At 64.2% G+C, this 16219-nt stretch overlaps 2 protein-coding genes across 4 annotated transcripts; both read left to right on the top strand.

Annotated features, from left to right (window-relative positions):
* The first annotated feature begins 60 nt into the window (after window positions 1–60).
* Window positions 61–2090, top strand: LOC132340858 (basic proline-rich protein-like). 2 transcript variants are annotated; one of them, XM_059872030.1, is made up of 2 exons: window positions 61–1907; window positions 1950–2090. In XM_059872030.1, exons 1-2 carry the CDS (start codon window positions 708–710, stop codon window positions 2088–2090), a joined length of 1341 nt encoding a protein of 446 aa, XP_059728013.1. In that variant the 5' UTR covers window positions 61–707. The 2 variants fall into 2 exon arrangements, with proteins under 2 accessions (XP_059728013.1, XP_059728014.1); XM_059872031.1 differs by having other exon boundaries at window positions 70–1928; window positions 1960–2088.
* A 2392-nt stretch (window positions 2091–4482) lies between these two features.
* Window positions 4483–10117, top strand: SUOX (sulfite oxidase). 2 transcript variants are annotated; one of them, XM_059872028.1, is made up of 5 exons: window positions 4483–4622; window positions 5057–5154; window positions 5240–5459; window positions 6226–7401; window positions 8912–10117. In XM_059872028.1, exons 2-5 carry the CDS (start codon window positions 5123–5125, stop codon window positions 9164–9166), a joined length of 1683 nt encoding a protein of 560 aa, XP_059728011.1. In that variant the 5' UTR covers window positions 4483–4622; window positions 5057–5122; the 3' UTR covers window positions 9167–10117. The 2 variants fall into 2 exon arrangements, with proteins under 2 accessions (XP_059728011.1, XP_059728012.1); XM_059872029.1 differs by lacking the exon at window positions 4483–4622 and adding an exon at window positions 4637–4703.
* The last annotated feature ends 6102 nt before the right edge of the window (window positions 10118–16219 follow it).

The following is a 16219-nucleotide window of genomic DNA, read 5'->3' as shown; positions in this document are numbered from 1 at the left end:
GATCCGCTGGGATCTGCTGGGATCCAGCCCAGATCCAGCTGGGATTGAACCCAGATCCAGCCCAGATCCAGCCAGGATGGACTGGGATTGAACCCAGATCCAGCCGGGATCCACCAGGACTGAACCCAGATCCAGCCCGCAGGGCTGGGGCCGGTGCTGCAGCAACTGAGATCACCGGGATCTGCTGGGATCCAGCCCAAATCCAGCCAGGATCCAGCTGGGATTGAACCCAGATCCAGCCCCCAGGGCTGCAGGCAGTGCTGCAGCAACTGAGGGATCTGCTGGGATCCAGCCCAGATCCAGCTGGGATTGAACCCAGATCCAGCCAGGATGGACTGGGATTGGCCTGGGATCACAGCCGGGATCCACCAGGACTGAACCCAGATCCAGCCCGCAGGGCTGGGGCCGGTGCTGCAGCAACTGAGGGATCACCGGGATCTGCTGGGATCAGAGCTGGGATCCAGCCCAAATCCAGCCCAGATCCAGCTGGGATTGAACCCAGATCCAGCCAGGATCCAGCCAGGATCCACCAGGACTGAACCCAGATCCAGCCCCCAGGGCTGCAGGCAGTGCTGCAGCAACTGAGGGATCCACGGGATCTGCTGGGATCCAGCCCAAATCTAGCCGGGATTACACCCAGGATCCAGCCCAGATCCTGTTGGGATCACAGCCAGGATCCAGCCCAGATCCAGCCGGGATCCACCAGGATGAACCCAGATCCAGCCCCCAGGGCTGTGGCCAGCGCTGGAGCAGCTGAGGGATCCACGGGATCCAGCCAGATTCCAGTGGGGATCCCAGCCCCATTCCCAGCCCAGATCCCAGCCAGGATCCCACCAGATCCCAGCCTGGATCCCAGCTCCATCTCCGCCCTGGGACTCTCCCCGAGCTCTCTCCCAGCACTTTTTGAAGCTTCCAAGGCTCCACCTCGGCACCAGATCCCTCCTGGCTCCACCAGATCCCTCCTGGCTCCATCAGGCCCCACTTGGATCTACCAGATCCCACCTGGACCTTCCAGATTTCACACGGATTCTCCAGATCCCTCCTGGATCCTCCAGATCTCACCCAGATCCTCCAGATCCCTCCTGGATCCTCCAGATCTCACCCAGATCCTCCAGACTCCACCTGGATCCTCCAGATCCCACCTGGATCCTCCAGATCTCACCCAGATCCTCCAGATCCCACCTGGATCCTCCAGATCTCACCCAGATCCACCAGACTCCACCTGGATCCTCCAGATCCCACCTGGATCCTCCAGACTCCTCCTGGATCCTCCAGATCCCACCTGGATCCTCCAGACTCCACCTGGATCCTCCAGATCCCTTTTGGATTCACCAGATCCCACACGGACCCTCCAGATCCCCTCTGGCTCCACCAGCCCCCACCTGGATCCTCCCAACCCCTCGTGGATCCTGGCAGATCCCGGTGCCAGATCCCCGATCCCTCTCTGGCCGCACCGGGGCCGGGACTGGACTCCAGGGGACCCCGCGGGGCCTCGGACGCTTGGACCCCCCCCAGATCCCCCCTGGATCCCCCCGGATCCCTCCAGACCCCCTGGATTCCTCCTGGACCCCCTCAGATCCTCCTGGATCCCCCTGGATCCCTGTGGATCCCGGGATCTGGGGGTCCTGGAGCCCCCCGGGGCCCAGCAGGGATCTCTGTGGGGTTTTGGTTGTTCCTTGTGGATCCCTCCTGGATCCTGGGATCTGGGGGTCCCGGAGCCCCCTGTGGATCCCTCCTGGATCCCCCCAGATCCTCCTGGACCCCCCCAGATCCTCCTGGATCCCCTCAGATCCCTCCTGGATCCCAGGATCTGGGGGTCCCGGGACCCCCCAGGGATCTCCGCAGGGTTTTGGTCGCTCCCCGTGGGGCAGGAGCTGCGGTGGCACCGTGGGAGAGCCTGGGGACACCTGGGGACACTGAGGGGACACCTGGGGACACTGAGGGGACACCTGGGGACACTGAGGGGACGCCTGGGGACACTGCTGTGGCAGCTGGGGTGGCCTTGGGGGTGGCCCCTGAGTGACCTCGGCCGTGGTCACCTCACAGCGATGTCCCCATGGTCATCCTGGCTGTGGTCACCCCCCAGGTGACATCCCCCAGATGGTCCCAATGGTGGCCTTGATGTCCCCTCAATGATCCCAGTGGTGGCCTCGATGTCCCCCAGGTGTTCCTGGCCCTCAGGTGACATCCCCTGGGTGATCCCAGTGGTGGCCTCGATGTCCCCTCAGTGGTCCCAGTGATGGCCTTGATGTCCCCAGGTGTCCCAGCCATGGTGGCCCTCCAGGGGACATCCCCCAGATGGTCCCAGTGGTGGCCACGATGTCCCCTCAATTATTCCAGTGGTGGCCTTGATGTCCCCTGGGTGATCCCAGTGGTGGCCTTGATGTCCCCAGATGTTCCTGGCCCTCCAGGTGACATCCACCAGATGGTTCCAGTGGTGGCCTCGATGTCCCCTCAGTGATCCCAGTGATGGCCTTGATGTCCCCAGGTGATCCTGGCTCTCCAGGTGACATCTGCCAGATGGTCCCAATGGTGGCCACGATGTCCCCTCAATGATCCCCGTGGTGGCCTCAATGTCCCCAGGTGATCCCAGCCATGGCCACCCCTCAGGTGTCCCCCCGGTCCCCTCCCAGTGCCACCAGTTTGTCCCTGTCCCCACCCTGGGGCCGTCCCTCTTTGCACTTTACGCTCAAACGTCCCCTGGGTCTGTCCCCGTGTCCCCAGGGTGCCACCCCCTGCCCTTTGTCCTTGTCCCTTCTGGGCCCTCGGTGTCCCCACCCTGACCAGGGGACACCTGGGGTGCTGCCACCCCAAAACGGTGACAACCCTGGGTTTGGGACACCCCAAAATTTGGGGACACCCAGAATTGTCCCCTCAGGCACGGGGGGGTGGCGGCTGTGGGGTGGAGGGACCCTGTCCCATATGAAGCCCCTGGGGACACCTTGGGGACACTCCCAGGGCCACCTTGGGGACATTCCCAGGGCCACCTCGGGGACCCTCCCAGGGCCACCTCGGGGACACTCCCAGGGCCACCTTGGGGACATTTCCAGGGCCACCTTGGGGACACTCCCAGGGCCACCTTGGGGACATTTCCAGGGCCACCTCAGGGACATTCCCGGTGCTCCAGAGCCTCTGGAGTTGGTGCCATCGCTGTCCCCAGGGTGGTGACAGAGCCCGCAGGGTCCTTGCCCTGTCCCCACCCCTGGGGACACCTCGAGGACACTCCCAGGGCCACCTCGGGGCCACTCCCAGGGACACTCCCAGGGACATCTCGGGGACACTCCCAGGGATGTTCCCAGGGCCACCTCGAGGACACTCTTGGAGCCACCTCCCGGAGCCACCTCGAGGACACCTTGGGGACACTCCCAAGGCCACCTTGGGGACACCTCAGGGCCATCCCGGGGACACCTTGGGGACACATCGAGGATGTTCCCAGGGCCACCTCGAGGACACTCTTGGAGCCACCTCCCGGAGCCACCTCGAGGACACCTTGGGGACACTCCCAAGGCCACCTTGGGGACACCTCAGGGCCATCCCGAGGACACCTTGGGGACACATCGAGGATGTTCCCAGGGCCACCTCGAGGACACTTCCGGAGCCACCTCGGGGCCATCTTGGGGACAGTCCCAAGGCCACCTTGGGGACACCTCAGGGCCATTCCCAGGGACACTCCCGGAGCCACCTCGAGGACACCTTGGGGACACTCCCGGGGCCACCCTGGGGCCACCTCGGGGACACTCCCGGAGCCACCTTGGGGACAGTCCCGGGGCCACCTTGGGGACACCTCAGGGCCATTCCCAGGGACACTCCCGGAGCCACCTTGGGGACACTCCCGGTGCTCCAGAGCCTCTGGACTCGGTGACATCGCTGTCCCCAAAGTGGTGCCCCCCCTGCGGTGACCACAGGGTGACACCGCAGCTCCTGCCACCCTTTTTTCCTTTTTTTTTCCTTTTTTTCCCTTTTTTTCCTCCTTTTCCCTCGGATTTTCTTTTTCTTTTCGGTTCATTTCCGTTTAATTTCTCCTCCTGGCTTTGGGGAAGCTCCTCCCCCGCCCTGAGATAACGATCGTGGTAACCCCGCCCTCGGGCCGCTGATTTCCCCGTGTATTTAATGTAAAGTAAAAAAAACAACAAGGACAAAAAACAAAAAAAGGAAAAAAAAATCCCAAAAAAACCCGAAAATTCCCAATTTTTTGTGTGCTCAGGGAGGGGACAGGCGACAACACCGGGGCCACCCGGTGCCAGCAGCCGCTGCCAGATCGCGGCCCTGCCCTGATAACGCTTATCAGAGTTCACAGCTGCCTGGAGGCTCCTGGTTTTTGTCGTTTTTTTCCTTTTTTTTCCCGTTTTTTCCCCCAAATTCCCAGCGGGAATTTCGAGCGGCGCTGCCCCTTTTAATCCGCGGGGCCGCTTTAAGACCCCCGGTGCTTCACGTGGTGTTGCCGCTTTAAGCCGGAGGTCGTGGGGCCCACTCTGAGCGAGGCCACGCCCACTTGGGCCCCGTTAAAGTAAACAGAGGGGCGTGGTCAGGTGGGTCGCGCTCTCCCCGAGGCCACGCCCATCGCCCCCCTCTTAAAGCGGCCGCGCCCTCAGCGATATCGCGGGACCGGAACCGTTACGCAGGTGCGCGGCGGGGACAACCGGGAGCGGCGACAACCGGGAGTGGGACCGGGATGGGAACGGGGCGGAAAAACCGGGAACGGGGTGGGGCTGAGGGGAGGGAGAAGCGGGACCCTGCTGGGGTTGGGGGGAAAACAACGGGGACCGGGGGAAGTTTGGGGACAACCGAGACTGGCCTGGGCCTATGGTGAGGACAACCGGGACCGGGATGGGGTTGGGGAGGGGACAACCGGGACCGGGATGGGGTTGGGGAGGGGACAACCGGGACCGGGATGGGCTGGGAAAAACCGGGACCGACCGGACTGGGCTGGGAACAACCGGGACTGAGTGGGGACACAACGAGCACCGGGCTGGGGTTGCGGAGGGGCAGAACCGGAGCGGAAACCGAGCGCGGTTGTGTCGCAGCAGAGCTCGCTGATTGTCGCTTTCCCCCGTAGCGTCACCGGGGCCGTTGCCCGGTGCCCGCCCCAGCCGCGCTTTCCCGTCCCGCTGCCGCCGCCGCGATGCTGCTGCTCCGCGCCATGGCCGGCCGCAGGTAGGAACGGCCCCGCCGGGGCTCCCGGTGTCCCCCCGGTGTCCCCCGGTGTCCCGGGACCGCTGTGACCCCGCTGTCCCCGCAGGCTCCCGCCGCTGATGCAGCTGCCCCGGGGCTGCTCCCGGTTGGCCGCCGGTAGCGCGGCCCCCGGGGGACACCGGGAAGCGACCCCGGAGGGACAGCGGGAAGCGACCCCGGGGGGATACCGGGAAGGGACCCCGGGAGGACACCGAGGGGCGGCCCCGGTGCTGGCGGCGCTGCTCGGGCTCGGGGTCGTCCTGGCTTACGGAGAGCGGCGGCGGAGGGTGAGCGACACCGTGGGGACACCGGAGGGGGTGGCACTGGGGGGGGGCGGTGACACCTCGGGGTCCTTCCCCGTGACGGGGACACCGGGGTGGGGTTGGATCCCGGCGGGAGGCGGCACCTGAGGGGCGGATCCCGGAGAGAGGTGACACCGGGACAGCGGAAAAGGGAGGAGGTGGGGTGGCACCGGGAAAGGGGTGGCACCGGGACAGCGGGAACCCAGAACGGGGGTGGCACCGGGAGAAGGATCCCGAACGGGGCTTACACCGGGACAGGGGGATCCTGGAGCGGGGGTGACACCGGGATAGGGATCCCCGGGAGACGGGGGTGGCACCGGGACAGCGGGAACTCAGAACGGGGGTGACACCGGGGAAAGGATCCTGAGCGGGGGTGACACCGGGACAGGGAGATCCCGGGCAGGGGTGACACCAGGACAGGGGAATCCAGGGAGGGCAGGGTGACACCGGGACAGAGGAATCCCGGGGAGGGCAGAGGTCACACGGGGACAGGGAGATCCTGGAGCGGGGGCGACACCGGGACAGGGGGATCACGGGCAGAGGTGACACCGGGACAGAGGAATCCCGGGGAGGACAGAGGTGACACCGGGACAGAGGAATCCCGGGGAGGACAGAGGTGACACCGGGACAGAGGAATCCCGGGGAGGACAGAGGTGACACCGGGACAGGGAGATCCGGGGCGGGGGTGACACCGGGACAGGGGGATCCGGGGGGCACGGTGGGTTCCCGCTGACCCTCCCGGTGGCCGCAGATCGCCCAGGCCGCCCGGGCCACCCCCGCCCCGCAGTTCCCCCGTTACACGCGGGCGGAGGTGGCGCAGCACCGCACCCCGAAGGAGCGCGTGTGGGTCACCTACGGCACCGAGGTGTTCGACGTTACCGATTTCGTGGAGCTGCACCCGGGGGGACCGGACAAGATCCTGCTGGCGGCCGGGGGGGCCCTGGAGCCCTTCTGGGCTCTCTACGCCGTGCACGGCCAGCCCCACGTGCTGGAGCTGCTCCGCGACTACAAAGTGGGCGAGCTGAGCCCCGAGGACGCCGCGCCGCCACCGGGGGACACCGAGGACCCGTTCGCCGGGGACCCCCCGCGCCACCCGGCGCTGCGGGTGAACAGCTTGAAGCCTTTTAACGCCGAGCCGCCACCGGAGCTGCTGACCCAGAGCTTCCTGACGCCCAACGAGCTTTTCTTCACCCGCAACCACCTCCCGGTGCCCGCCGTGGAGCCGGGCTCCTACCGGCTGCGCGTGGAGGGGCCCGGTGGCCGCGCGTTGTCGCTGTCGCTGTCGGAGTTGCGACAGCGCTTCCCGAAGCACGAGGTGACGGCCACGCTGCAGTGCGCCGGTAACCGGAGATCCGAGATGAGCCGAGTCCGGCCGGTCAAGGGGCTGGCGTGGGACATCGGCGCCATCAGCACGGCGCGCTGGGGCGGAGCGCGGCTCCGGGACGTGCTGCTGGCCGCCGGTGTCGGCGACGACACCGGAGACGGCGAGTGGCACGTGTGCTTCGAAGGGCTGGACGCGGACGCTTCGGGGACGCCGTACGGAGCGTCCATCCCGTTAAAACGGGCGCTGAGCGCCGAGGCCGAGGTGCTGCTGGCGTACGAGATGAACGGGCGGGAGCTGCCGCGGGATCACGGCTTCCCGGTGCGCGTGGTGGTGCCCGGCGTGGTCGGGGCGCGGAGCGTGAAGTGGCTGCGGAGCGTGGCGGTGTCGCCCTCCGAGAGCCCGAGCCACTGGCAGCAGAAGGACTACAAGGGGTTCTGTCCCTCCGTGGATTGGGATTCCGTGGATTTCGGGGCCGCGCCCGCCATCCAGGAGCTGCCGGTGCAGTCGGCGATCACCGAGCCCCGGCCCGGGGCGGCCGTGCCCGCCGGGGAGCTGACGGTGAAGGGATACGCGTGGAGCGGAGGAGGAAGGGAGGTGATCAGGGTGAGCGGGGGACGGCGGTGGGGAGGGGAAATGGGGTGGGGGGAAAGGGGATGGGGAATGGGGAATGGGGACAGGGATGGGGTGGGAAAAATGGGGTGGGGAAAGGGGGATGGATGGGAGAAATGGGGTGGGGGGAAAGGGGATGGGATGGGGAATGGGGTGGGGGAAATGGGGTGGGGAAAGAGGGATGGATGGGAGAAATGGGGTGGGGGGAAAGGGGATGGGATGGGGAATGGGGTGGGGGAGAAATGGGATAGGAAAAGAGGGATGGATGGGAAAAATGGGGTGGGGGGACAGGAGTTGGGGTGGGGGGAAAGGGGATGGGGTGGGGGGAAAGGGGATGGGGAATGGGTAATGGGGACAGGGATGGGGTGGGAAAAATGGGGTGGGGAAAGGGGGATGGATGGGAGAAATGGGGTGGGGGAGAAATGGGATAGGAAAAGAGGGATGGATGGGAAAAATGGGGTGGGGAAAAGGGGGAATGAGGTGGGGGAGAGGGGTGGGGGAATGGGAATGGGGGGAAAGGGGGTGGGGGAAAATGGGGAAAGAAAAGGGGAATGGGTGGGAAAAGTGGGGTGGGGGAATGGGGATGGGGAACGAGGAATGGGGTGGGGGAAAAGGGGATGGGGTGGGAAAAATGAGGTGGGGGAAAGGGGATGGGGAATGGGGACAGGGATGGGGTGGGAAAAATGGGGTGGGGAAAGGGGGATGGATGGGAGAAATGGGGTGGGGGGAAAGGGGATGGGATGGGGAATGGGGTGGGGGAAATGGGGATGGGGTGGGAAAAATGGGGTGGGGAAAGGGGGGAATGGGGTAGGGGAGTGGGGTGGGGGAATGGGAATGCGGAACTGGGAATGGGGTGGGAAAAATGGGGTAGGTAAAGGGGGATGGATGGGAGAAATGGGGTGGGGTTAAAGGGGATGGGATGGGGAATGGGGTGGGGGAAAAGGGGATGGGGTGGGAAAAATGGGGTGGGGGGAAAGGGGATGGGAAATGGGGCAGGGATGGGAAATGGGGATGGGAGGAAATGGGGTGGGGGAATGAGGTGGGGAAGGGGAAATGGGGATGGGGAACGGGGAGGGATGGGGAAATTGGAGATGGGGAAAGGGGATGAGGGGAATGGGGGTGGGAGGAAATGGGGTGGGGAAAGAGGAGTGGGGTGGGGGGAAAGGGGACGGGGGAAATGGGGTGGGGAGAGGGGAATGGGGATGAGGGGAACGGGGATGGGGGAAATAGGGTGGGGAGAGGGGAATGGGGTGGGGGGAATGGGGATGTGGGGAAAGGGGAGGGGAAATGGGGGGGGAGAGGGGGCTGAGATGGGCAGGCTTGAGAAATGGGGTGGGGGGAGTGGGGCAGGGATGGAGAAAGGGGATGGGCAGGAATGGGGTGGGGGAAACAAGGGGGGCGGGGAACGGGATGAGGGAACAGAGCAGGGATGGGCAAATGGGGAAAGGGGGATGCGGCTCTATGCTAATTAAGGAACGCTAATTAGCACTAATTGCGGCGGCAGGTGGACGTGTCCCTGGACGGTGGCCGGACGTGGCGCGAGGCCGAGCTGGGCCCGCGGCCGGAGCGCGGCCGGGGCTGGGCCTGGGCGCTGTGGGAGCTGCGGGCGCCGGTGCCCGCGGGCGCCCGGCTCGACATCGTCTGCAAGGCCGTGGACCGGAGCTACAACGTCCAGCCCGACACCGTGGGGCCCATCTGGAACCTGCGCGGGGTCCTCAGCAACGCCTGGCACCGCGTCACTGTCACCGTCACCCGCTGAGGGACACCCCTGGGGACAGCGGGGTATTGGGGACAGCAGGGACAGCAGGGACAGCAGGGACATTGGGGACATCAGAGGTACAACGTCCAGCCTGACACCGTGGGGCCCATCTGGAACCTGCGCGGGGTCCTGAGCAATGCCTGGCACCGCGTCACTGTCACCGTCACCCGCTGAGGGACATCACTGGGGACAGCGGGGTATTGGGGACAGCAGGGACAGCAGGGACAGCAGGGACTTTGGGGACATCAGAGCTACAACGTCCAGCCCGACACCGTGGGGCCCATCTGGAACCTGCGCGGGGTCCTCAGCAACGCCTGGCACCGCGTCACTGTCACCGTCACCCGCTGAGGGACACCCCTGGGGACAGCGGGGTATTGGGGACAGCGGGGACAGCAGGGACAGCAGGGACATTGGGGACATCAGAGCTACAACGTCCAACCCGACACCGTGGGGCCCATCTGGAACCTGCACAGGGTCCTGAGCAACGCCTGGCACCGCGTCACTGTCACCGTCACCTGCTGAGGGACATCCTTGGGGACAGCGGGGTATTGGGGACAGCGGGGACAGCAGGGACAGCAGGGACATTGGGGACATCAGAGCTACAACGTCCAACCCGACACCGTGGGGCCCATCTGGAACCTGCGCGGGGTCCTCAGCAACGCCTGGCACCGCGTCACTGTCACCATCACCCGCTGAGGGACATCCTTGGGGACATTGGGGTATTGGGGACAGCAGGGACAGCAGGGACAGCAGGGACATTGGGGACATCAGAGGTACAACGTCCAGCCCGACACCGTGGGGCCCATCTGGAACCTGCGCGGGGTGCTCAGCAACGCCTGGCACCGCGTCACTGTCACCGTCACCCGCTGAGGGACACCACTGGGGACAGCGGGGACATTGGGGACATCAGAGGTACAACAACCAGCCCGACACCGTGGGGCCCATCTGGAACCTGCGCGGGGTCCTGAGCAATGCCTGGCACCGCGTCACTGTCACCGTCACCCGCTGAGGGACACCACTGGGGACATTGGGGTATTGGGGACAGCGGGGACAGCAGGGACATCAGAGGTACAACGTCCAACCAGACACCGTGGGGCCCATCTGGAACCTGCGCGGGGTGCTCAGCAACGCCTGGCACCGCGTCACTGTCACCGTCACCCGCTGAGGGACACAAGGGACATCAAGGAGCCCTGGAGATCAATGGGATCTGTGGATCATAAAGGGTTCCATGGCCCCAAAATGTCCCACAGACCCCAAAGTGTCCTACAGACCCCAAAGTGTCCTATGGACCCCAAAGTGTCCTATGGACCCCAATGGGTTCCATGGCCCCAATGGGCCCTGCAGACCCCAAATCATCCTACAGACCCCAGAGCCCTGCAGACCCCAATGGGTTCCATGGCCCCAAAATGTCCTGCAGACCCCAAAATGTCCTGTGGACCCCAAAATGTCCTGCAGACCCCAAAACATCCTACAGACCCCAAAGTGTCCTGTGGACCCCAATGGGTTCTACAGACCCCAATGGTCCTGCAGACCCCAAAACATCCTACAGACCCCAAAATGTCCTGCAGACCCCAAAATGTCCTGCAGACCCCAATGGGTTCTGCAGGCCCCCACCTTCTATTGACCCCAAAAGCTTCCACGGACCCCAAAAGGATTTTATGGCCCCTCAAAGGGTTCTGGAGACCCCAAAAGGGTTTTATGGACCCCAAAAGGATTTTATGGACCCCAAAGGGTTCCACAGACCCCAAAAAGATTTTATAGACTCCCCCAAAAGATTTTATGGACTCCAAAGGATTTTATGGACCCCAAAGGGTTTCATGGACCCCCAAGGGTTCTGGAGATCCTAAAAGGATTTTATGGATCCCCCAAAAGATTTTATGGACTCCAAAGGATTTTATGGACCCCAAAGGGTTCTGGTGACCCCAAAGATTTCAGTGGCCCAAAGGATTCTGCAGGTTCCTCACGGCTCGAAGGTCAGCGGGGTTTTATGGCCCCGGGGTTTTATGGCCCCGGGGTTTTATGGCCCCGGGGTTTTATGGCCCCGGGGTTTTATGGCCCCGGGGTTTTATGGCCCCAGGGTTTTATGGCCCTGGGGTTTTATGGCCTCAGGATTTTATGGCCCTGGTTTTACACCCCAATGTGTGAAAGTGCCTCCTGCCATAAAGATTTGGGAACTTTTATGGGTTCGGTGCCTTCCTGGGGCAGCGAGGGCAGGGTGGGAGATGGGGGGTGGGGGATGGGGGCAGTTCTGGGACCCCTGAACCCTATAGGGACCCATGGGACCCCTGACCCTATAGGGACCCATGGGACCCCTGACCCTATAGGGACCCATGGGACCCCTGACCCTATAGGGACCCATGGGACCCCTGACCCTATAGGGATCCATGGGACCCCTGACCCTATAGGGACACTGGGACCCCTGACCCTATAGGGACAGTGGGACCCCCTGACCCTATAGGGACACTGGGACCCCTGACCCTATAGGGACACTGGGACCCCCTGACCCTATAGGGACAGTGGGACCCCTGACCCTATGGGGACACTGGGACCCCTGACCCTATAGGGACCCATGGGACCCCTGACCCTATAGGGACCCATGGGACCCCTGACCCTATAGGGACCCCTGACCCTATAGGGACACTGGGACCCCCTGACCCTATAGGAACCCCTGGGACCCCTGACCCTATAGGGACCCATGGGACCCCTGACCCTATAGGAGACCCTGACCCCATAGGCCCCTGTGACCTTGTATAAGCCCCTGACCCTAAATAACCCCTGACCCTATGGGACCCCCTGATCCTATAGGACCCTGTGACCCCATGCGACCTCCTGACCCTAAATAGCCCCCTCACCCTATAGGACACTGTTACCCCACGGGACCCCTTGATCCTATGGGACCCCTGACCCTACAGGGCCCTGTGACCCTGTGTAACCCCCTGACCCTAAATAACCCCTGACCCTATGGGACCCCTTGATCCTATAGGACCCCCTGACCCTATGGAACCCCCAGATCCTATTGGGATCCAATGACCCCATAAGACCCCCTGATCCTCTAGGACCCCCCCAAACCCTAAATAACCCCTGACCCTAAATGACCCCCTGACCCTAAATGACCCCTGACCCTAAATGACCCCTTTGACCCCATGGGACTCCCTGACCCTGAATAACCCCTGACCCTATGGGACTCCCTGATCCCCTTTATCGATCCCGTTATCAATGCCCATTATCAATCCCCGTTATCGATCCCGTTATCAATGCCCGTTATCGATCCCGTTATCAATGCCCATTATCAATCCCGTTATCAATCCCCGTTATCAATTCCCGTTATCGATCCCTGTTATCAATGCCCGTTATCGATCCCGTTATCAATGCCCGTTATCGATCCCCGTTATCAATCCCGTTATCAATCCCCATTATCGATCCCCGTTATCAATCCCGTTATCAATCCCCATTATCGATCCCTATTATCAATCCCCGTTATCAATCCCGATATCAATCCTCGTTGTCAATCCTCGTTATCAATCCCCGTTATCAATCCCCGTTCTCACTCCCGTTATCAATCCCCGTTATCAATCCCCGCCCCATCGACTCGCTCGGCGCTCCCCGCTCGATTCTCTCCGCGCTCCTCCCTTCCTTTCCTCCCTCCCCGCCCCATCGACGCTCTCGGCGCTCGCTCCGTGCCCTGCTGGCCGCTCGATGCTCTCGGCGCGCGGCGCGGGGCTGGCGGGGCCGGAAGTGGCGGGGGCGGGGGGGGGGCCCGGGGCCTCCTCAGGAGCCGCCGCCGCCGCCGCGCCCGGACCCCCCCGGACCCCCCCGCACCGGCACCGGCACCGCCGCGCCGCCCCCCCCCCAGCCCCGGGGGGGCCTCCCGAGCCCGCCGCGGCCCAGCCGGTGAGAGCGCGGGGAGCGCCGCGGCCGGGGCTGAGGGAGCGGGGAACGGGGCGGGGGGGCGCGGCCTCACCGGGGTGTCCGAGCACCGGGAGGGGCGGGGAGGGGGGGAGGGGCTCGGTGACCTCCCCCGGGAGGGGCTGGGGGGGTCCGGGTGAGGGGGGGGCTGGGGGGCTGTGCTGGGGTGGGTCGTGTCTCCCTGACACCCTCAGGGGCTTTTGGCGGGCTCGGAAATTGGGGGGGGTGGTCCGTGAGGGTGTCAGGGCTGGATTTGAGGGGCGGGTCTCCTCTTTTTGAGGGGGGGGTCGTGTTCTCCCGCCGCTGTCATGGCTGTTTTTTGGGGTGGGGGGGGGTCCGTGTCTCCTCAGGGGGCGTCAGCGCCGTTTTTTGGGGGGGAGACTGAATTTTGTGGGGGTCTTTTCTAAGGGGGGGTCGAGTCTCCCTGACACCCTCAGGGGCTTTTGGCGGGCTCGGAAATTGGGGGGGTGGGTCCCTGAGGGTGTCAGGGCTGGATTTGAGGGGGGGTCTCCTCTTTTTGAGGGGGGTCGTGTCCCCCTGGGGTTGTCATGGCTGTTTTTTAGTGGGGGGGGTCCGTGTCCCCTCAGAGGTTTTTGGCGGGCTCGGAATTTAGGGGGGGATCCCTGAGGGTGTCAGGGCTGGATTTGAGGGGGGGTCTCCTCTATTTGAGGAGGGGTCGTGTCCTCCCGGCTCTGTCAGGGCTGTGGCTTTTTTGGGGAGGGGGTCCGTGTCCCCTCAGGGGGCGTCAGCGCCGTTTTTGGGGCGGGGGACGGGATTTTGGGGGGGGTCTTTTATGAGGGGGGGTCGAGTCTCCCTGACACCCTCAGGGGCTTTTGGCGGGCTCAGAAATTGGGGGGGTGGGTCCCTGAGGGTGTCAGGGCTGGGTTTGAGGGGGGGTCTCCTCTTTTTGAGGGGGGTCGTGTCCCCCTGGAAGTGTCAGCGCTTTTTTTTGAGGGGGGGGGGGTCCCATTTCCCCTCAGAGGTTTTGGCGGGCTCGGAATTTGGGGGGGGATCCCTGAGGGTGTCAGGGCTGGATTTGAGGGGGGGTCTCCTCTTTTTGAGGGGGGTCGTGTCCCCCTGGAGGTGTCAGCGCCGTTTTTTGAGGGGGGGGTCCCGTGTCCCCTCAGAGGTTTTTGGCGGGCTCGGAATTTTTGGGGGGGTCCCTGAGGGTGTCAGGGCTGGATTTGAGAGGGGGTCTCCTCTATTTGAGGAGGGGTCGTGTCCTCCCGGCTCTGTCAGGGCTGTGGCTTTTTTTGGGGGGGGTCCGTGTCCCCTCAGGGGGCGTCAGCGCCGTTTTTGGGGGGGAGACTGAATTTTGTGGGGGTCTTTTCTGAGGGGGGGTCGTGTCTCCCTGACACCCTCAGGGGCTTTTGGCGGTCTCGGAAATTGGAGGGGGGGTGGTGTCCGTGAGGGTGTCAGGGCTGGATTTGAGGGGGGGTCTTCTCTTTTTGAGGGCGGGTCGTGTCCCCCTGGAGGTGTCAGCGCCGTTTTTTGGGGGGGGGGGGGATCCCGTTTCCACTCAGAGGTTTTTGGCGGGCTCGGAATTTTTGGGGGGGTCCCTGAGGGTGTCAGGGCTGGATTTGAGGGGGGGTCTCCTCTTTCTGAGGGGGGGTCGTGTCCCCCGGGGGGTGTCAGCGCTGTTTTTTGAGGGGGGGGGGTCCCGTGTCCCCTCAGAGGTTTTTGGCGGGCTCGGAATTTAGGGGGCGATCCCTGAGGGTGTCAGGGCTGGATTTGAGGGGGGGTCTCCTCTATTTGAGGAGGGGTCGTGTCCTCCCGGCTCTGTCAGGGCTGTGGCTTTTTTTGGGGGGGGTCTGTGTCCCCTCAGGGGGCGTCAGCGCCGTTTTTGGGGCGGGGGACGGGATTTTGGGGGGGGTCTTTTATGAGAGGGGTCGTGTCTCCCTGACACCCTCAGGGGCTTTTGGCGGGCTCGGAATTTTTGGGGGGGTCCCTGAGGGTCTCAGGGCTGGATTTGAGGGGGTGGTCTCCTCTTTTTGAGGGGGGGTCGTGTCCCCCGGGGGGTGTCATGGCTGTTTTTGGGGGGTGGAGGGGGTCCGTGTCCCCTCAGAGGTTTTGCCGGGCTCTGATTTTTGGGGGGGGGTCGTGTCCCCTCAGGGGGGGTCGTGTCTCCCTGACACCCTCAGGGCGTTTTGGCGGGCTCAGAAATTGAGGGGGGGGGTCCCTGAGGGTGTCAGGGCTGGATTTGAGGGGGGGTCTCCTCTTTTTGAGGGGGGGTCGTGTTCCCCTCAGGGGGGGCTGTTCTGAGGGGGGGGGCGCGTCCCCCTCAGGGGGTTTTTGGGGGGGGGGGGGTCCCTGTTCCTCCCTGAGGGTCTCAGGGCTGGATTTGAGGGGGGGGGGTCTGATATTGGGGGGGGGTCCCGGCTGTAATTTGGGGGGGGGTTGATATTGGGGGGGGTCCCGGCTGTATTTTGGGGGGGGTCTGATATTGGGGGGGTGTCTGATACTGGGGGGGGGTCCCGGCTGTATTTGGGGGGGGGTCTGCTATTGGGGGGGGGTCCCGGCTGTATTTTGGAGGGGGTCTGATATTGGGGGGGGGGTCCCGGCTGTATTTGGGGGGGGTCTGATACTGGGGGGGGGTCCCGGCTGTATTTGGGGGGGGTCTGATACTGGGGGGGGGGGTCCCGGCTGTATTTGGGGGGTGTCTGATACTGGGGGGGGGTCCCGGCTGTATTTGGGGGGGGGTCTGCTATTGGGGGGGGGTCCCGGCTGTATTTTGGAGGGGGTCTGATATTGGGGGGGGGGTCCCGGCTGTATTTGGGGGGGGTCTGATACTGGGGGGGGGTCCCGGCTGTATTTGGGGGGGGTCTGATACTGGGGGGGGGGTCCCGGCTGTATTTGGGGGGGGTCTGATATTGGGGGGGGGTCCCGGCTGTATTTTGGGGGGGGGGTTGATATTGGAGGGGGTCCCGGCTGTATTTGGGGGGGGTCTGATATTGGGGGGGGTCTGGGCTGTATTTTGGGGGGGGGGGTCTGATATTGGGGGGGTTCCCGGCTGTATTTGGGGGGGGTCTGATATTGGGGGGGGGGTCCCGGCTGTATTTGGGGGGGGTCTGATATTGGGGAGGGGGTCTGGGCTGTATTTGGGGGGGGTTCTGATATTGGGGGGAGTCCCGGCTGTATTTTGGGGGG

This window comes from Haemorhous mexicanus, chromosome 33 (genome assembly GCF_027477595.1).
Source record: "Haemorhous mexicanus isolate bHaeMex1 chromosome 33, bHaeMex1.pri, whole genome shotgun sequence".
NCBI lineage: Eukaryota > Metazoa > Chordata > Aves > Passeriformes > Fringillidae > Haemorhous > Haemorhous mexicanus.
Note: the sequence above shows the minus strand (reverse complement) of the source record. Positions and strands in the feature narration are given on the sequence as shown.

Coding starts and splice junctions, on each gene's coding strand:
- LOC132340858 (XM_059872030.1), top strand. CDS start 708: ATGAACCCAGATCCAGCCCCCAGGGCTGTGGCCAGCGCTGGAGCAGCT. Junction 1,908..1,949: donor GTGGGAGAGCCTGGGGACAC/CTGGGGACACTG, acceptor CTGAGGGGACAC/CTGGGGACACTGAGGGGACG.
- SUOX (XM_059872028.1), top strand. CDS start 5,123: ATGCTGCTGCTCCGCGCCATGGCCGGCCGCAG. Junction 5,155..5,239: donor CGCGCCATGGCCGGCCGCAG/GTAGGAACGGCC, acceptor CTGTCCCCGCAG/GCTCCCGCCGCTGATGCAGC. Junction 5,460..6,225: donor ACGGAGAGCGGCGGCGGAGG/GTGAGCGACACC, acceptor CGGTGGCCGCAG/ATCGCCCAGGCCGCCCGGGC.